The 17851-nt window shown below is 45.7% G+C and overlaps 1 protein-coding gene across 5 annotated transcripts in view; it reads right to left on the reverse strand.

The window, feature by feature from the left end:
• Nucleotides 1-5065: 5065 nt before the first annotated feature.
• GAPVD1 (GTPase activating protein and VPS9 domains 1) overlaps nucleotides 5066-17851 on the reverse strand; it is a 56666-nt gene continuing 43880 nt past the window's right edge. For 4 of the 5 annotated variants that reach the window (XM_081150910.1, XM_081150911.1, XM_081150909.1 and 1 more), the window contains 9 exons: nucleotides 15909-16031; nucleotides 14529-14658; nucleotides 13525-13634; nucleotides 13045-13204; nucleotides 11983-12170; nucleotides 11304-11517; nucleotides 9425-9497; nucleotides 8338-8535; nucleotides 5066-7125 (listed from right to left, as the gene is read on the reverse strand). In XM_081150910.1, the coding sequence (XP_081007036.1) occupies nucleotides 6985-7125; nucleotides 8338-8535; nucleotides 9425-9497; nucleotides 11304-11517; nucleotides 11983-12170; nucleotides 13045-13204; nucleotides 13525-13634; nucleotides 14529-14658; nucleotides 15909-16031 (1337 nt within the window). In that variant the 3' untranslated portion in view covers nucleotides 5066-6984. The remainder of the gene's footprint in view (nucleotides 7126-8337; nucleotides 8536-9424; nucleotides 9498-11303; nucleotides 11518-11982; nucleotides 12171-13044; nucleotides 13205-13524; nucleotides 13635-14528; nucleotides 14659-15908; nucleotides 16032-17851) is intronic. The other variant, XM_081150913.1, reaches the window with a different exon arrangement.

Below are 17851 nucleotides of genomic sequence, written 5' to 3' on the forward strand. Positions count from 1 at the left end.
GAGCCATGGGAACGGGGTGCTTTACCAGGAGGCCTCCGAGGGAAGGGGGGCTGAGGAAGAGCCCCTTGGTTGGCGGGGAGGGAAGCAGTCTATCTGAGTTCAAGGTCATTTGGGAAACACCAGCGGGAGGCAGATACATTTATTTCCGCCCCTTCATTCAACCAACATTTGTCGGGCAGGCGCCCGCCGTGTGCTTGACCACAGGCAACTTGGAACAATGAAGGACACGCATAGATACAGGCCGAAAATAAAAGCCCTAATTCAGAGAGCACCTACTGTGTGCCATAGTAGGCACTACTGAAACGCCATACCTGGATGATTTCATATAATTCCAACGGCAACACGGGACACAGAAACTAGTAAGATCCCCACTTTTCAGATGAGAAACAGGCTCAGAGAGATTAAGTTGTCCTAAGTTGCATGGTGGCCTGAACTTCATCATTACTATATTAGGTTGAACCATATGAAACTGCTGATATTCAACAGTTTGGAATCTACAAAAAGGGTAATTTCATCTGGTTGAAGCTAATATATTAATATTTTAATATTTCCTGGCTAGGGACCCTTTCTAGATATGGAAGCCTCTAACAGAGGCAGGAGAGGGGGACAGAAACCATGCTCGGAGCTGAGGGAAAGAATGCAAGGAGCAGCCAGCTTCGTGGCCCCCCAGGGATCGAGGGACAAGCGCCTGCCGAGGCTACTGACCTCCTGTTTCCCACATCAGCTCTGGGGCTCAGCCTCGGGGTGCAGAGTAAATGGGAAAAAAAGCCCCCAAACACTTATCCTGTAAATTAAAAGCACTTTGTGATTTGGAAAATGCTAAGCAAATGTTGGCTGCTTGGTTCTTATAATTTATTGATGATAATAAATAACCCTTGAGGCTCCCAAACATTTTCATGGATCGAAGGTGAAGTTAGATCTATTTTTAGTTTATTTGAGGGAATTTGGAAAAGGAGAGTTTCGTGGGGCTCTGATTCAGAGTGACTAACTGTCCCGGTTTTAGTCCTGAAAAGCCAACATCCCAGTGAACTCCTCCGTCCCAGGCAAATGGAGATGGTTGGTCACCCTGCCGGAGAGGGGACCTGGACTCCCGGGGTCGTGGATAGGAGACAACAGGCCTGTTCCACCCTGTGCGGGGCGTGCGGCCTGGCCCCCAGGGCGGCGGACGACAAAGCTTTGCCTTGTCAAGGGCCGTCTGGGGGACGCTGGGGCCTCTGTCTTAGTGACAGTCCCCGCATGTACAAGGGCAGAGGGGGAGGTCAGGGAACAAGTCTTCCCCACACAACTACTGGCCCAATTCTAGACCAGCCACCAAACATCCATCACCCTCCTCGCTCCTCTCAGGAACCGGGACAGCCAGAGGTGCATGAAGCCACTTCACAGGTGAGGAAACTGAGACGTGGGCTGGTGAAGGGACTTGCCCAGTCACCAGTAGCTGGTGAGCATCTGAAGGGCTGAAGGATGACAAGATCCGGCCTGAGGGCAGAAGTGCCCCTAGAGAAGGGGTCAGCCTGAACCAGGGAAAAGGCGGGTATGAGGTAACATTTCTGGAGTCTTGCAGCTGTGTTCCGTTTAATCACAGACTGCAAATTGAATGAAGTTAAGACAGTGTTGCCTCTTTGAATTTCCCCCAGGCCCTGTTTAATGAATAAATAGGCATGATTTGTAATTAGCTTATCCAGTGTGCGAGTGCGTCTAGAGCACCTGAAGTGAGTTAAACGCGCCCCCTGCAATCTCGTCGACAATATTAATTCGCTTGGTAAACCTCTCTTCCTGGTCCACGGTGCCTGCGACCCAGTGATCACACATTGCTCCGCAGTGGACAGATTGAGAAAAATTGGAATTTTCCAGCCTGGAAAGATGAAGACACAGTGTCCTCATCACTCCTGCCTCCTGGGGTGGGATTTGGAAGCTACGAGTTCGTTTTGTTTTCATCAGCAAACGCTAGATAACCCACCAAATGATCTCCCATCTCCCCTCTCAACCAGCCTTTAAAAATCCCGCAGCTGCTCGCAGGAAAGGCGTCTGGTCATTACTGCCACCTCACTGAGGGGCCCACGGCTGGGGACAGGGTCCCCACCAATCCTGGCTGCCTTTCTGTCATCTGTTTGCAGGGGCTGCCTGATACCTGCCCGCAGCCACCGTTCGAGCCCACTAGTTCCTGCCAAGCTAACGGGCGTCCTGTATCATTTATCCTGTAATTGGGGCTGCTTATCATGAGTTTTGCCTGGTTTCCGTGCTAACCATGTGGCAGCGGCACAATTTCGAATCCTAACATTTCCCTGCCCCGAGCTGGTGGGAGGGCCCGTCAGCCCAGGTAGCCGTCTTGATTGCCTCCACGTTTCCCAGCAAAGGGGTTTCCATTCATCTTCATCATGGGCTCAATCTGTGCGCAGAGAGGAGGTGGCTGCCCCGGTGGGGTCTCTCCACCCAGTCACCTGGAGGCTCTCTCTCATCTGTTCCTCCGTGTTCACAGCCACATTTATATTCCGCCTGCCCTGCTGCTTTCTCATGGGGTCCAGAGGGATCTCCAGCAACCAGCCCTCTCCCCGCCAGGCCCCCTGAGGGGGTCCAGGTGCCAGCCTATTACAACAAAGGAGGACGAGGTCACCTCCTCTTCTGAACGAGGCGAGTCAGGAGGTGGCACTAGGAAGTAGACCTGGGCTGGGGGCAGGATGGGGAAGTGGGTTTTCCTGGCTCCAGAGATTCGGTCTGATTTGATGCCCAATATGTGCCAGGTTCTGCGCTGGGCACTGGGGAGGACACAGGTGTCCCACCCTGCCCTTGAGGGGCTCACATGCACAGAAGGAAGTGCACGCCAGGAGCAGGATAATAGGGACCACCAAGGGCACTGTCCTGGACAGTTTGCAAAGCTCCTTCCATTCCCAGGATCCCCCCAATCCTGTGGGGCTGAAATTTTGCAGAGGGACAGACAGGATCCCATTGCAACTAAAAGGATGGGATTGTCCCTCCTAGACCTGGGTTAGATGCTAGTTCTGCCAAGTATTTCTGGGTTGGCTTTGGATAAACCACTTCACCTCTCTGAACCTCAGATTCCTCATCCCTAAAATGGGACTCATCCTGCTACCCAGCTCCCGGGTGAGGGCCCTGTGAGGTAGTGTGTGTGTAGCACTAGGCTCTGTGCCTGGCACACGGAAATGGTCCCAGAACTCAAGGCATTATTGTGACTTCTACCCTTGGTAGCACCTCCCTAGAGAATGGGGTACAGGGGCTCCCGCGGTTCTCAGCACTGTGTCCAGCACGGTTTCCTAGCCTTAGAGATGGTCAGTGACTGGGGCTCATCTGTGAGTGGGAGTAAGTGCCTTGTCACTGGACTGCTCTAGAAAAGCTTCATCTAGGGAGAATGGTTCTTATCTGCTACCTCACAGGTGGGCCCAGAGGAACCCGCTGCGAGTGTGTCCAGGGCACGGCACATGGACGAGCTTGGGGGTAGTAAAGAGTTCAGTGAAAGGCTGGGTTAAGAGGGGCTGGTTGGTATTTCTGAGTCCAGAAGCCGCCCTCCCTGCTGGGCATCCTGACACCTCTTCCAGAGAGACCTTCACTGGCAGCGCTGGCAGCCAACGGTTTGTACCTGCCTTGGCCACAAGATGTCACCCAAGCAACAGCAATGCAGGCCTGCAGGGAAGCCGGCCAGCCCAGGCTTCAACCCAGGCAAAGCAAATTCCAACCGCAGCCGTCTCACGCCGCCCCACCTTTGGGATTCCTCAGGGGAAGAGCCCCCCAAGGCAGGCCTACCGCGTGGATTCAGATCTCTGAATTTCCTGCAGAAGATGACGCTGGTGTCCCCAGAGGACACTAGGTAGAGACCCCACCTAGATTAAAAAATAAATAGGAATAATCCTGACTTCACAGAGTAGGATTAAACTGTGCCTGCGGAAGAGGCGGAGCAGGGGGTGGGGTGGGTGGTACAGACAGACAAACACACTTGTTGCGGTTGCTGAGAGCCTCCTCCCAGCCAGTGCCTGATGGGGGCGGGGAGTAGAGGCCAGAGGAGCAACATTGGCTTATCCTCTGTCCCTGGAGCGGCCCCAGATGGCCCAGCAGCCTGGATCTGGACTGGCGGCGAAGTGGGGGAGGAAGGGCCTGACTTTTGCCCTGGTCCCTCACCCACCCAGGAGCAGCCTGAGACCCCAGAGAACCACACAGCGGTGCTCAGAGTCTGGGGACTCTGCGCCCAGCCGGGGGAGTGCAGCAGGAGCCCCCAAGTGTCTGGGGGTCTCCAAACTTGAGACTCGCTGGAGCCAGAGAACCAGGCGTCCTGGCCCTCAGCCTGACCCTCCAGGTCCTACAGACCCGGGCTGGACGTCTGGAGACTGGGAGCATGCAGCCGGAGCTCCTTTCAGATTGGGACTTGGCTGCTGTACCCACACTTGGGTGGTACACTCGAGCCTGAGGAAGGTGACCTGGCCTCTCCCTTCCCTGGGGTACAGGTTTACAGGGCAGGGTGGTAGCCCGGCTGCGTGGAGCCTGGAGAGGGGCACAGGAGGGGGCTCAGGCCCAGGCCCACACCCTAGTCTACCGGGTGCAGTGAACTGAGCCACTCCCTCCGCATTAACCTTCAGTATCTTTGTAAAGTCCAGGGGATAATCGAGGGCTACCGAGTGTTTCCGAGGGGTGACTTGGAACTTTCGCACTAACCCTCAAGTAAAAACAGCAGTGGGAGTTAGTGTGGTAAGAACATCGGAAGAACGATGCCTCTTTCCTGAAACAGCAAAATCAAATGATTCCCTACATCACACCTGGCCCACCAGGCAGGTGTTACCAATTCCTAAACTCAGGGTCAGCACTGAAATGAACCCTGTCGACCAGTGATGGGGAATGGGGAGTGGTCCCTGCTCCAGAAGGCTTCCAGAGGGCACCTTCGCTGCCCCTTCACCAGCCCCTGGTCAGGACCCAAGCATCCATCTGCTTCTCAGAGGTGGGACCCTGATGCCAATCTCTGGGGTTCTACTCCCAACACGGGTGCAAGCCCCCCCCTCCTGCCTCAGTGCAGCCCTGGAACCCAAACTCAACACCTTCTGCTCCACAGAAAAGAGCCTGTACGGTGTCTACATTTTCATATTTATTTCCATGGTGATAACATGGAAGAGATTAGCAACCACTGTGGAGGGAAAAAAAATCTGACTTCTGAGTTACATCCCATTACAATCATGTCCAACTGTTCCAAGTCTTCTGTTGACTTAACATTTATTGAATCAAATGCTAAAGAAAATGGACTCCCTCTAGATCTTAGACACCGTGTTTGAGTTTGCCTTGTAATGTATTTATGACAGGACTTCTCCTTCCTGGGCGAGGTTGACAGGTACAGCCCACGAAGCACATGACTGTGCACAGATGTCCCGACCTAACACTCTAAAGGACATTTTGTAGTACCAGTTTAATTCTGATCTCTCCCGAAACGGCAGAAACCACACCCCACACTCCTATGCAACCTGTTATTTGGACGTTTTAAAATAACTGAATGAGAAGAGGTGGGGCATTTAAAAAAAACCCAGCTTCCTTCGGCACAATGAGACAGAGATCTGGAAGGGAGGGGAAGACAACCTCTGTACTCATGGGCTCAAGGTGCCTCACAGTTCTCTTAAAAACACCTGGAAGCGCTGTCAGAAAGGAGCTCAAAGTACAGGACGGAGTTTGTTATAAAAGAAGCTAAACGTGATTAGGACACATACAAAGTGAAACCCGTTGGTGATGGCCAGGTACAAGACTTGTGCTTGAAGCTTTGGTGTGCCTCCTGGGCCCATTTCTCAGACACCAAAACCCACTTCTGATTAATTATCAATATACAATCAAAATTACTGAAACACATACTTTTCTTCAGAAGAGGGAAATAAAGGCACAGAAACCTGCCAAAATAGGTTTTTTTCCGTAAGAATAGTATAGTTGATTAAAATAGTTTATCACTAATAAAACTTGTATCACTAGAGCAGACAATACAAATCAGTTTTTAAAAAAATGACATTCACTGAATTCCTGGTCTGTGCATTCAATGTGAATCATCAGAAATATATTACAATGAAAGGGTTGCAAGGAGGTCTGTCTGGGGCTTCTGCACTATACTTAGTGTTTTAGATGAGAAGTACCACAAGGAAGTATTAGACAGCGGCTGGTCCTCTGTATGTAACGTATGGCGGTCACAGATCTCTCTACTCCTGCACATGTTCATAGTCCATAGTGAGGAATGTCTAGGCAACTTACTCGTGATTTTTATACCTCTCATCAAAGGCAGCCTGGGCATCGAACGCCACACCTAGAAAGTTCATAAACTGAATTACACTTTAATAAATATTTCTGTGTATTTTTTTGTTTTCTGATTTTAAGCTCAGCTTAAATATTGTCAAGGAAACCATTTCACAAGAGGGTACATCGCAATCTACTATTAGCAATATTCCTTGTTTATTAGAATCTGAAGATGTCCATATTACATCAAATATAAATATATATTATATTTACATTTCCTTCTTAGCTTTTCAATTTAGGTGAGTGTATTTATAGATAATGCCACTAATGTCACCACCATTGTAATCCTCAGTGCAGCTCGTATCTCCCTTCCACTGGATGCATACGGCATTAGACAGCATCTTAAAAGGAGTATACTGTGGGGGGTTTTTTTGTTAAATAAAAGAAAAGAATGGGTATCCAAGAATGGAGATCTAGAAATTCTCTAGGAAGTTTTGCTTTGTTTTTAGTATTTCAAATACCTGAAAAATGTGGTCCCTTTTTGCAGCACTATTCTCTCTACCTGGGGACAAAGGTAAATATGCAACTCAGAAAGGAAGAGCCCAAAGAAAAGAGAACCTGCTTGTTAGCTCATTAATCTGTTTAGTAAAGATCTGTTTTAAAATGTCTGACTGCTGTACAATATTATACAAAACAAGCTTCAGCCCTCAAAGCAGCTGGCACATGTTCTTAGAGATCGGTTTGCCTGCCTAACAGTCTGCTGCCTTGGTGGCCGGGTCCCAGTCACTTCCGGTCATCGATAGTTTTAATGAATTCCACTGCTGCTGTGAACTGCATCCACCAGTAGGACTCCTCTCCAGAAAGACAGCTGGCATAAAAGCTACTGATATACTGGACAGTGGACAGCAAGCAGGGTGGGTTTGCCTAGAGAAATGAGAAATAACAGTGTCAATTGGTCAGCTGTACAGCTCTGCAAAATCATTTAAGTTAACATCTTCAAATGTCTTTCTCTAAAAGAGATACCAGTCTTTTTGAAAACAACCCCTCAATTCCCTTCTTGGGACTATTTTGTAAAGTTCAGCTATTATGAGCAGCAATAGTACACTGGAGAGGCGAGTGGGTTCTAATCCTGGCTGAACTGTCTAGGGCTTTCTATATGCTTGCAAGTCACTGAACCCCACTGGTCCCTACGGAGGCTGAGCCCGCCCCAGTGGACTTACGCAACACCCCAGGATTCCAGAATGTGAATAGAAAATAAATGCTGTCGGAGAACTGAGTGAAACTGGGTAGTAAGTTCTGGTAGAATCAGCTGAGAAAAAACTGAAAGAGACGATATGCCCTCTGTTTAAGAGGCAACACGAACATCTGCTCCTTCACCTTCTCACCTTCTTCATGTGGCGAGAAGGGACACGGTGTGTTAGGTGGTTAGGAAGATAAGCCATGGCCTGTTCCTTAAAACAAGTTTACACTGCTACGTCAGAGTGGGAGAGAGAAGAGCCGTGGGCAACGGGGAGTTATGAAGGCCGCACACACTGATCCTGTGGCTTCTTACCCGGAGCTCAGGTTGCAGAAATACCGCAGACATTACATTAGTAAGATGTGTGCCAAATACACCTCAGACACCAACAGGTGGGCTAAGCTCACTAGAACACGAGTGATGCACCCAAACCACATGGTTTCCCCAAAAATGTTCAAAATAAACCGTTTAGAAGAGGAAACTTCCATTTTAAAGACAAAAAAGGACAAAATAAGTCAGTACTTTAAAATAATGTGGTACAAAGAGGCTGAAGGAGAGAAACCATCGGCAAGCTTAGTAGCTTATGTGACAAGTACTATGAAGAATTCAATGTGAAAGAAGATGGTAAAAGCACAACTTTTCTTTCACTCAGTCATTACACACTGAGCCCCGACCAAGGACTTCAGGCACTGCTTTAAAATGTGCATCTAGGAATCGAGTCCTCCCATCCTGTCATGAAAACCCTGACTTATGGACAGAAGGAAACTTGATGTTAGACACTTTCTCTCTGGACAACACAGAGCTGGAGGCCTGGAAAGAGCCACGTGTCTAACATCCTAGGGTGACATCTGCACCCCTGCTCACAATGCCGAATGAACTTCCAGTGTGGGGGGGCCCACCTTGATCAGCACAAACACCAGCACCGGGACGAAGTCATCAGCCCCAGGGACGGAGTCCTCATTGGCCAGGCTCAGCAGGTTCATGATGGTGGAGCACATCCTCAGGATGCACTGCACCTTGTCCCTCGGGGTCTTGTAAGCACTGATCGTCCTGATCTCTGACTGTGCAGATGGCCACGGAGCCTCCCGAAGATAAACCTAAGTGAGACCACAGGCAGAGAGATCTTCAACCTAAGGGCGGGCAACCACAGGTAGGACCACAGCAACCACCCATCAGGAGGCCGGGGCGAGGGGAGGGGGGAAGGTTGCTTCCTTTCCCTGTCTTCGGTGAAACCGGATTGCAGTTCCTTCATCTTCCACTGAAGACTGAAGCTCAATTTTTAAACTTTTAAATAATCTGCTTTGCACTATATAAAATAAAACCACCTAGATACCCACTAATAGAGGAAATGGCATACAACAACAAGAAACTAGAACTCACAAAATCTCAATCTTAAACAGCTAGGACAGAGCTTCTCTATATCTAGTAGCTGATTCCAAAAGCACAAACAAGCTACTTGTAAAAGAATACAATTTATAAATTAATATGTGCCTTTGCTGCAGTTTTAGAAATAACAGATTCAAAACATCAATTAAAAATTTTATGCTAATCAATGTTCCATTAGTGGGGACTTTAATGAAACAACCAGAAAGCTCAAATGCCTAAAACTTTCCTATTATTTTGTAAGAGCCGTATGGCAGGTAAAAACTCTACTATCAATAACTAAAAGGTAAGTTGGTGTCACAGTAAGGTGCAATCCCCCTCCTGGGGCAGCGGTTTCTGCGCCTGGAGCCTTGCCTGGGCCAAGAGGCTGGGGGCAGGAGCTCCCATAGCTGACTCACCCTCCACCAAGGTCCCTTTCCACACCCGGAATTTTAATACCCGGAATTTTCTCCAAGAATCTCACAGTTAGACTGAAGTACCTCTAATGCAAACTGTGTTACGTATTTTATTATATTCTGTGTCCTTGAAAAACTGGTAACATGCACACAGTATTCAGAGCAGCTCTCCGTTCCCAACACCACCCGTGCTATGAACCCAAGTTACCTCCGGTATCTGAAGTGCTCTGTGGTTGGCAGTCACTACTTTAGACAATCTCTGGATGTGTTCATGAAGAACCCTGAAAGCCCCAAAAACAAACATGTAAATATATACAGAAAATAAGGTACATAGTGTCAAAATTAATTTTTGAAAACATTTTAAAATGTTTTAGACTTATTTCTAGATATAGGTTACAATTACAGCTGTGACTCTCTCTTAGCTGTACATATTCTGTTTTGTTAAAAAGTTCACATTTAGGATCTGCTCAGAAATGCTGAGGAGATGTAGACACGGTTGGAAGTTCTTTCCCAGACTAGACAGCATTCCAGGGAGAGAGGAGGGGCCTTCAGCCCGTAGCCCACCTGGGCACACTGATTAGTAAGCAGGCTAACAGGAGGTAGAGGGTCAAAAGCCAGGAACTAAAGACACTTAGATGCAGAAGAGACTCAACATGCAACCTTTCATTTCACAAGGGAAACTAATTCAGCTTAAACAGGTGAAGGTTTGACTAAGGTGCACAGGCTAAACCAGCTTTCCTGCTGCTAGTGTTCTTTCCAGAAGACTGAGCTCTCCTCCTGTGGCACCTGCAGAGATGCCGGGGAGGAGAAGCCGGAATCACCTGCTGAAAGTGCTCTTTGCAGTCAATACGGTTTGAATGTCCCCACTCCTTACCCCAGGCTGGAAGCCAAAAGCTGGTGCTCTGACGAGGAAACAGGTCCCACTTGGTGTACAGGACAGAGCCTGGGAGTGGCTAACAGCCTCTGAGACTATGAACAAGTGAGAAGTGGGGTGGAACGATCCCAACCCATTCAGAGGAAAGTGAACTCTCAAACATACATGCAACATCTTAAAATTTCCGTGAAAAAATCTTACAAAAACCACTGAGCTCCTATTACATGGACCTCTTGAGAGTCCCTGGTGCATTCTGCTTGGGGCAGAAATGGGTTGTAAAGCAACGCTCAAGAAAATGCAAAAGAAAAATGTTAAATCATCCAGTCGCCCTGCCCCAAAATAACCACTGTCTCCATTGCAGGTATTTATTTTTCAGGATTAATTTTTAGGATTAGTTTTTAAAAACAGCTCTACTGAGATGTAAGTTACATACCATACAATTCCAGATACTTTTTGATATTCAAATAGATAACGTTTCATTCCTAATGAATACTAAACGTACGTCCGCAGTCAAGCCCTGTGCTCAAGGCTGAGAGCAGTGGGTAAGGGCATCACGTAAGGGCCCCGGGGGTGGCGGGGGGAGAAGCATTCACAGATGAGCACACACTGAACAAGAGCAGGGGCGACTGTGCCCTCCTGGGGACATCTGGCAGTGTCTGGAGACCTTTGTGGCTCTCACACTGGTGGGGTACTGCTAGCTCTACCGTGTAGAGCACAGAGGCTGCTAAACTCCTCCAATGCTCGGAGTCCCCGCACCTGAGAACTATCTGGCCCAAATGTAAGCAGTGCCAGGCCGAGAATCAAGACTCTGACAAACGTGAAACCACTTGAGAGAGGTCCAGGCCCGAGTGCCCTGCCAGGGGAGTAACCTCGTCAGAAAGGCAAGGAACGGTTTCTCCAAGGAAGGCAGGCTTGGGTCAAGATCTGAAGGGTAAGCACGAGTATGAAGAAGGGAGGGAAAGAGAGCTGAGGCAGAGGAAGCAGCTGTGCTTCCAAAAAGGCCAGACTACTGTATACGCCCTCAGCCTGATCCCCCACACCCCTGAAACAGGGTAACAGCTTTCTTTTTGCTATTGTCACTCTGATGGGTGGAAATGGTAACAACATGCATTTCTCTATTAGATACCAGTCTTAAGTCAGCTCCTCTAAAGGATGGGCTAGCTGATGTCTTCCTATGTGGTCCAGCACAGGCGCGACACACAGAAGCACTCACTGGTCACGGAGTATGTCCCCATCCTGATTAGGGTAGAAAGCAAGCTTGAAAATCCGATTCATCACGCTTCGCTCAATGGCCAGCTGAGCGTCCTGAAGCTGCTCCTCACTCGCGTTTTGCCATATGACGTCCTGGGCCATTGCGCCATAGAGGAACTGCAGGAAGTCTTCTACCTGAGCAGTTTTATCATCAGCTGCTGTGAGTTTCTGAAAGTCTCCAATGCAAAATGATAATTTTAAAAATACACTATCTGAATAATTTTATAAAGGAAATTACAGATATCATTTTAATCACTAGCTATGCAGATACTATGTTCTTAAAGCCAAAAGTGTCTGGGCATGGTTTGTTTTAGGAGAATATGCAGCTAAATCATTAAAATCAGGAGAAAGGTAAGAGATATAAAATGTTAAGAGAAAGGGCGTGTTAAAAAATGATGTGCTTTGGTTTAAAAAATGAGAAAAACTGTGTGGATCCAAAACTACCAATTTTATCAATTTTTTAAAAACTAAAGATATTCAATCCAATAAAAATTTTTTATTAAGAATCCATAAAATAACTGGGAATTTAAGGAAACTGATTCTTAGACATGTAGGTATTCAAACTAGCAAAACAAAAATTTCCAAATCCTCCCAATGCTATGTGGCTGAAGAGATATTCAATCTTAAAGGTCTTCAGTTACCTTGAATGAACTCCCGGATCTTCTTTTCTTTGCTCTCAAGCAGCAGCCGCACACAGACTGTGGTGAAGTATCGATTGGCCACCTCCTTGTCCCGCAAAACCCTCTGCAGTAACCTCTCCAGGTGAGCCTGCGTGGTTTGCAGTCCTTGTCGACAGCGAGTCAGATAAGCAATGTAGGGGGCCCTTTTCCTAAAAGGAAACACGCTTTGCAGAACACTGGGTATACACAGTGCACACTTTCTATGGAGACTAAGAGTCCTAATCTTTCTTTAAAAAAAAATTACTTCACAGATTTTAGTTTTACACGTTAGCATGTCAGGCTGCAGACAATGGTCCTGAAGACGAATTATGCCGCCAGCTCGAGAAACAGAACCATCTGAGTGTCTGTGAAGAACAGCATCTCCTGGGATGACCACATAGCTACCTAACTCACGGAACATGACTGAGTCCCTACCATTGCTGGTCTATTTTATATTGCAGCGCAGTCTCCACACTGGTAGTACCTTGTACCTAAGAGGAAACTGACTGCTACAGAAAACTAAAATAAGAACAAAATACAGGCTCCTATACCACTAGATCATTACACATACCATCAATTACATGCATACAGTCTAAATGTAACAAGCTCAGAGCACCTGTGCCCTAAGCTTCAAAGCCTCTTCACTTCCTAAGTTTCTCAATTATGTTTTCCTCCACAACTGTTAGCAGGAGACTGGCCAGAGACAAAAGGTAGCAATTCCTAGGCCTGCTCCTGCCTCCCTGGTCCAGGAAGTAGCCTTCTCTATCACCCCTAAAAAGGGGAAATGATACCCTAGTTACCCTGGCCTCACCTCTGCTAAGGCTCCTTTGGGCCATGCTGGAGTAGACAGAACTTCTCTGTAAGAGCTGTTCATTTATAACTACATTTCCAGGCTAAAGAGCTAAATGTGTTCCTCAGGAATCTACATCCAGGTAAACAGAGCTGAGCACTTTGTAGTGAGCCTCAATTCATCTCCAAAATAAGGACCAAGGAGAAAATACTTGCTGCTGAAACAGGGTCTACAAGCGAAAGGCTGTACGTTACCTGTAGTCCTCGGCGATCGAGGCCAGCAGTTTCCTGCAAGTCCTGTTATCAAAGCGGCACACACAGCGCATTGTTTCTTGCAGTTGAGCCATTAAGTTTTTATCTTGTAAATTAATTGCTTCCGCTATTTGAACTTTTAAGAAACATACAATTTCATTCTCTAAACAAAAAAAATAAGTATTCTGTTACTGTTGAGAAAATCCACATGCTTATGCAAGCTCTATTTTGTCCCTCAGCCCTTTGGGACGTCAATTCTGCTTTACCACGTGTCAGCAGAACTAAACTGATCATCACTCTCAATCAGAGAACACTAATGAACCAACAGTAATAATTAAAGTGCCCTTTACTGATTCTAATATGAATGTATTAAGTTGAACCATATGGAAATGCTGTAAAGCTTAAATACAGTTGAATACTGGCAATTTCATATAGTTCAACCTTCAGATATAGAAAAAAATAAATGGTCATATAGCAATTTACCTTCTGGGTCTGTGTGGTCTGGTAAACCGTTCCTTGTAGAATGGCTTAGCACTGGGAAAGCAACAGAATCCGCAGAGCAAAGAGCAAGCCTCAGTTTCTTTTTTGCATCTCTGAAAAATGAGTAGAAAATTAATTTCTATATTCAGATAGGGTCACATTTTATGAATATTTACTATGTAAATTAACATGCTACTTCAGGACTCAAATGTTTCAAGTGGTCGTAAATAAAAGGGAATTTTAAACTTATTGACACCTCACTTAAAGGGATAGGCTTTCTAGGGACCCAAGAGCAAGGCTTTATGTAAAAGTGTTCTGGGCAAGGGCTGTTCTGTAAAGTCACCAGAATCAGTGAACAATAAGTGCTTTTTGACCATCTAGATGTGCTGAGATCTACGGTAGGCACTAGGAAAGTCAGAAAGGTATATTTGGGAGGCACCTCCCAAACTTAGAATGCCTTCTACTACAGCTCTCTAGACAGCTCATGACCTGGCAGGAAGCCCCCTATTATTGCTCTATTGTTGGAAACCTTCTGTGCTGAGCCAAAACCTGCTCCTTTCAACTTCCAACTACTGAGGCATCTACCACCACCCAGGGTAGAGCGTCCTGCAGTGAGATGTCACCCTCCACAATAATGCAACCCTCTCTTCACACTGAGAGATGCCACCGACATTCTCTCATCTGCTGGTGGCTGTGGCCCTTTCTGGTCTCGCAGGGACTGGACTAGAGCTGGGAGCTCTGCATGGTCAGAGGCGCTGCCACTTGTTTCATTTTAATTACTTATGTGGTGCCTGTAAGCATGTGAGGCTTTCTTTATCCCTGAATTCAAGCCTTTGATATGTGACATCCACACACCATGCCAAGCCTTCTCAGGAAATAGCCACTTTGTTCTTATCTCTCTGCTTTATACATGTATTAAGTGACTCAATGAATCACTTGACTTGAGGTGACTGCAAAGGTGATGAAAAGTCCAACCCCCAGAGTCCCAAATCCTACAGAAGAAATACCTGTAAGAGTAAGCGGAATCCTGGGGCTGGGCCGCTTGGCTCGCAGAGTCAGGGAGGTCATCAGCTGAGATGTTTTGCAGTGTTTCATCTCGAGGAGAATCGTGTGCACTTTCACCATCACCCATAACCTCTGAACAAAACCCACGCCCCCAAAGGACAAACAAGTTAACCTGAAATAGTCTGGCACCACTAGTTATTCTGAGCAGCTCAGCGATAAATTAGCATTGTGCTTTACAATAAGAGTTCTTTGAAAAAGAGAACTTCAAACATTTAAACAAGATATTCACAGCAGTGATAACATATCAAGAGTCTACTTGTTAAGAAGAGAATGATTTTACTTCTTATACCGATCCTAAACAAAAATAATGAAAGTCTTTATTTCATAAAAATACTACTCTGGCCCTGGCCTGTGTGGCTCAGTTTGTTGAGTGTCACCTTGTGCACCGAATGGTCACTGATTCAATTCCCAGTCAGGGCACATACCCAGGTTGCGGGTTTGATCGAGCCCCAGTCAGGGTGCATGCAGGAGGCAACCGATCGATGTTTCTCTCACATTTATGTTTCTCTCTCTCTCCCTCTCCTTTCCTCTCTCTCTAAAAAGAAATCAATAAAAACATAGTTCAAAAAATAATAATACTCTGTAATCAGAATCACTGAACCACAGAACTGAAAGGGTCTCAAAAATAATTTTACATAACACCTCATTTTATGGATATGGAATCCTGCCCATAGAAGGCAGCTGCAAACCCTTGGCTAGCCAGTGGCTGAGGGGCCATGTGTGCAGGTCTCATTCTCCTCCCCAGGGCTTCTCCCCCTGTCCAGGAATGAGCCAGGACAGACCTGTGGTTCCACACTTGTTTTGATGTTTTTAACTCATCGATTTAGATAAGAAATGCATGTATAAAAATCAAAAGGAATTGAAAGTTCCTTAGTGTGATAAAGATACTATGCTTGTATAGGAAAAATATATTTATTATTAGGAGACAATTTTAATTTACTTCAGAAAAAACTATATAGAGAGGAATGTAGGAAAATGTTAACAATTGATAAGTCTAAGTAGAGGGAGTATGGAACTGCATTTTTTCAACTTTTCTGTTATTTTAAAACTTTTCAAAATAAAAGCTGTGTGAAGTTCACCTCTCCACAGGCTGCCCCTCTCAGTCTTCTTCCAGAGACACACTGTGCACACACAAGCATACATATATGCAGTGTACAAGCTGTGCTTTTACATACCTTTGTTTCCTCTTCATTTATCTTGGGGACTGTGCCACACTTTTGGGACAGCTATTCAACAACAGTGCTATTAAAAAGCTATTTTTAATTCAAATCACCTTAACACTGATACAAAAGTTACTATTCGAATCTTATCACAGTTATCACCTGCACTTTCATAGTTGGCCATTGCTGCTTCACTGGGGCTGGTTCGTTTAATGGCATTCCTGTATTTGTCCAGGATGTCCTCAGCGGCCTGAGCCTGTGCACTGAGTCTGGGGCTGGGATCATCTGTGGGCAAAGGAGAGGGAGAGAATGAGCTCCCCTCGGTTTGTACCAACTCTGATGTTAGTACGACACCAGGAGCACAATCCCAAAGGCCGATTAGGAGGTGAAACTTAAAAAGAGCACATATCCCAGCGTTAAGAGGCACCATGCAGCTGCCTACTCCTCCCATTTCTAGGCCTGAGAGCCTTCCAAAGCACGGGAGCGGGAGGATTAGCTCCACTTTCTCATCATTGCCACAATTCTGCATGACAGTGTCAAAAAGTTCAGTGCAGACCAAATGGATGATGGGTTTCTAAAGTGCTTACACTCAAACCACTGTTATTAGCAACTCATGCTAACAGAATTCCCAACAATGCACTCTTATATGCAGACTTCATTTATTCAGACATCTCCATGCTGAAGGAGCAGAAAAAGAAGTATTCAAACTGAGAATTAAAGCCTTTAAATAATAATAAAAATTGCCTTCCTCCAGTCTTGCTTCCTGGATTTCTCTCTCTACACCAGATTTGAAAACTTCAGATTTTCATATGCTATCTCACTGGATCTCACCATGACAGTGCAGCTGCTGGAACAGAGCACTTTTGTGCATGCAATGGTGTCAGAGGCACTCCCAGAGAATCTAGACACTGTTGGGGAGTGCTGGGATTGTACCTGGGGTGCACAGAGAAAAAGCTTATCACAATCACAGAGGCAGCACTGCTTACTGACAGGACCGTCATCCTGTCAGCAAAGTTAGCACACTAAAATGTTTTCCTGCAGTGAATTAATTGTCATCAAAGCAAAGAACTGCTACAGATCTATGGGACACAGTAAAGTCCACAGTGAAATGTAAACTCCTGTGATAGATCTAGGCCAAGCAGGTGACTACCATAAATGTCCACATTCTGGTAGAATCCCATTTTTTAAAAAGTCTAAAAATCACTAGAATACATACATGCATGTGTTAATAGCAGCTAACATTTATTGAGCACTGACCACGTGCCAGAAACTGTGCTAAGCATTTTATATGAATGATCTCAATCAATCATCATAACAACCCCACAGGGAGGTACTACTATCAACCCCATTTTACAAAAGAGGAAATTGAGGTATAGAGAGGTTAAGTACTTATGCTCATAGGTGCTTCTTTTGTTTCCATGAAAAAAATACTTAGTATTTTTGTCTCCATAAAATTGTAGTACAATGTAGAGATTTTCCAAAGTAACTTAATCTTTCTGCTATAATGGCATCTGAATGCATGATCAGAGAGTCATAACCTGATCTTCAAAATGTAAACTTATAAAAACCTTTATCAGTACAAAATTTTTGTGTGGAGGGGGAGTACTTTTTGCTATTGGTTTTCAGTGCTGTTGAGACTCTTCTGAAAAAGGGACAACAGAATTTGGCTTATATATAGTGAAAGCCATAATGTTGCTTACAGACTTCATTTCTATAATGCCATTCTTAAAATTTTTACCCCAGGAAAATAAGGAAAACAAAAATTGCTACATATATGAAGCTATGAGCAGTATTTTCATAGTAAAAGTTGGGTACCATTTAAAAATCCAAAAGCAAGAGAATGTTCACACTGCAGTAAAATCATGTGATAGATTATCTTAGAGACAATAAAAGTGATTTAAAAACTACTATGTCTAGTAGAAACTGGGAGAGAGCTTTCGAAATAACATGTGGTAAAAGAATACAATTACATACACGCTCTGATTTTACCATGAAAAGCCATGTACAAATAAAGATTGAGAGAGAACATGAAAAGAAAAAAAATAGTTAGGATGGTGGTATTATGGGCAGACTGTTAAGAATTATTTCCTTTCACAGCATTTTTA

This window comes from Miniopterus schreibersii, assembly GCF_964146895.1.
Source record: "Miniopterus schreibersii genome assembly, chromosome: 11".
In the NCBI taxonomy this organism is placed as follows: Eukaryota; Metazoa; Chordata; class Mammalia; order Chiroptera; family Miniopteridae; genus Miniopterus; species Miniopterus schreibersii.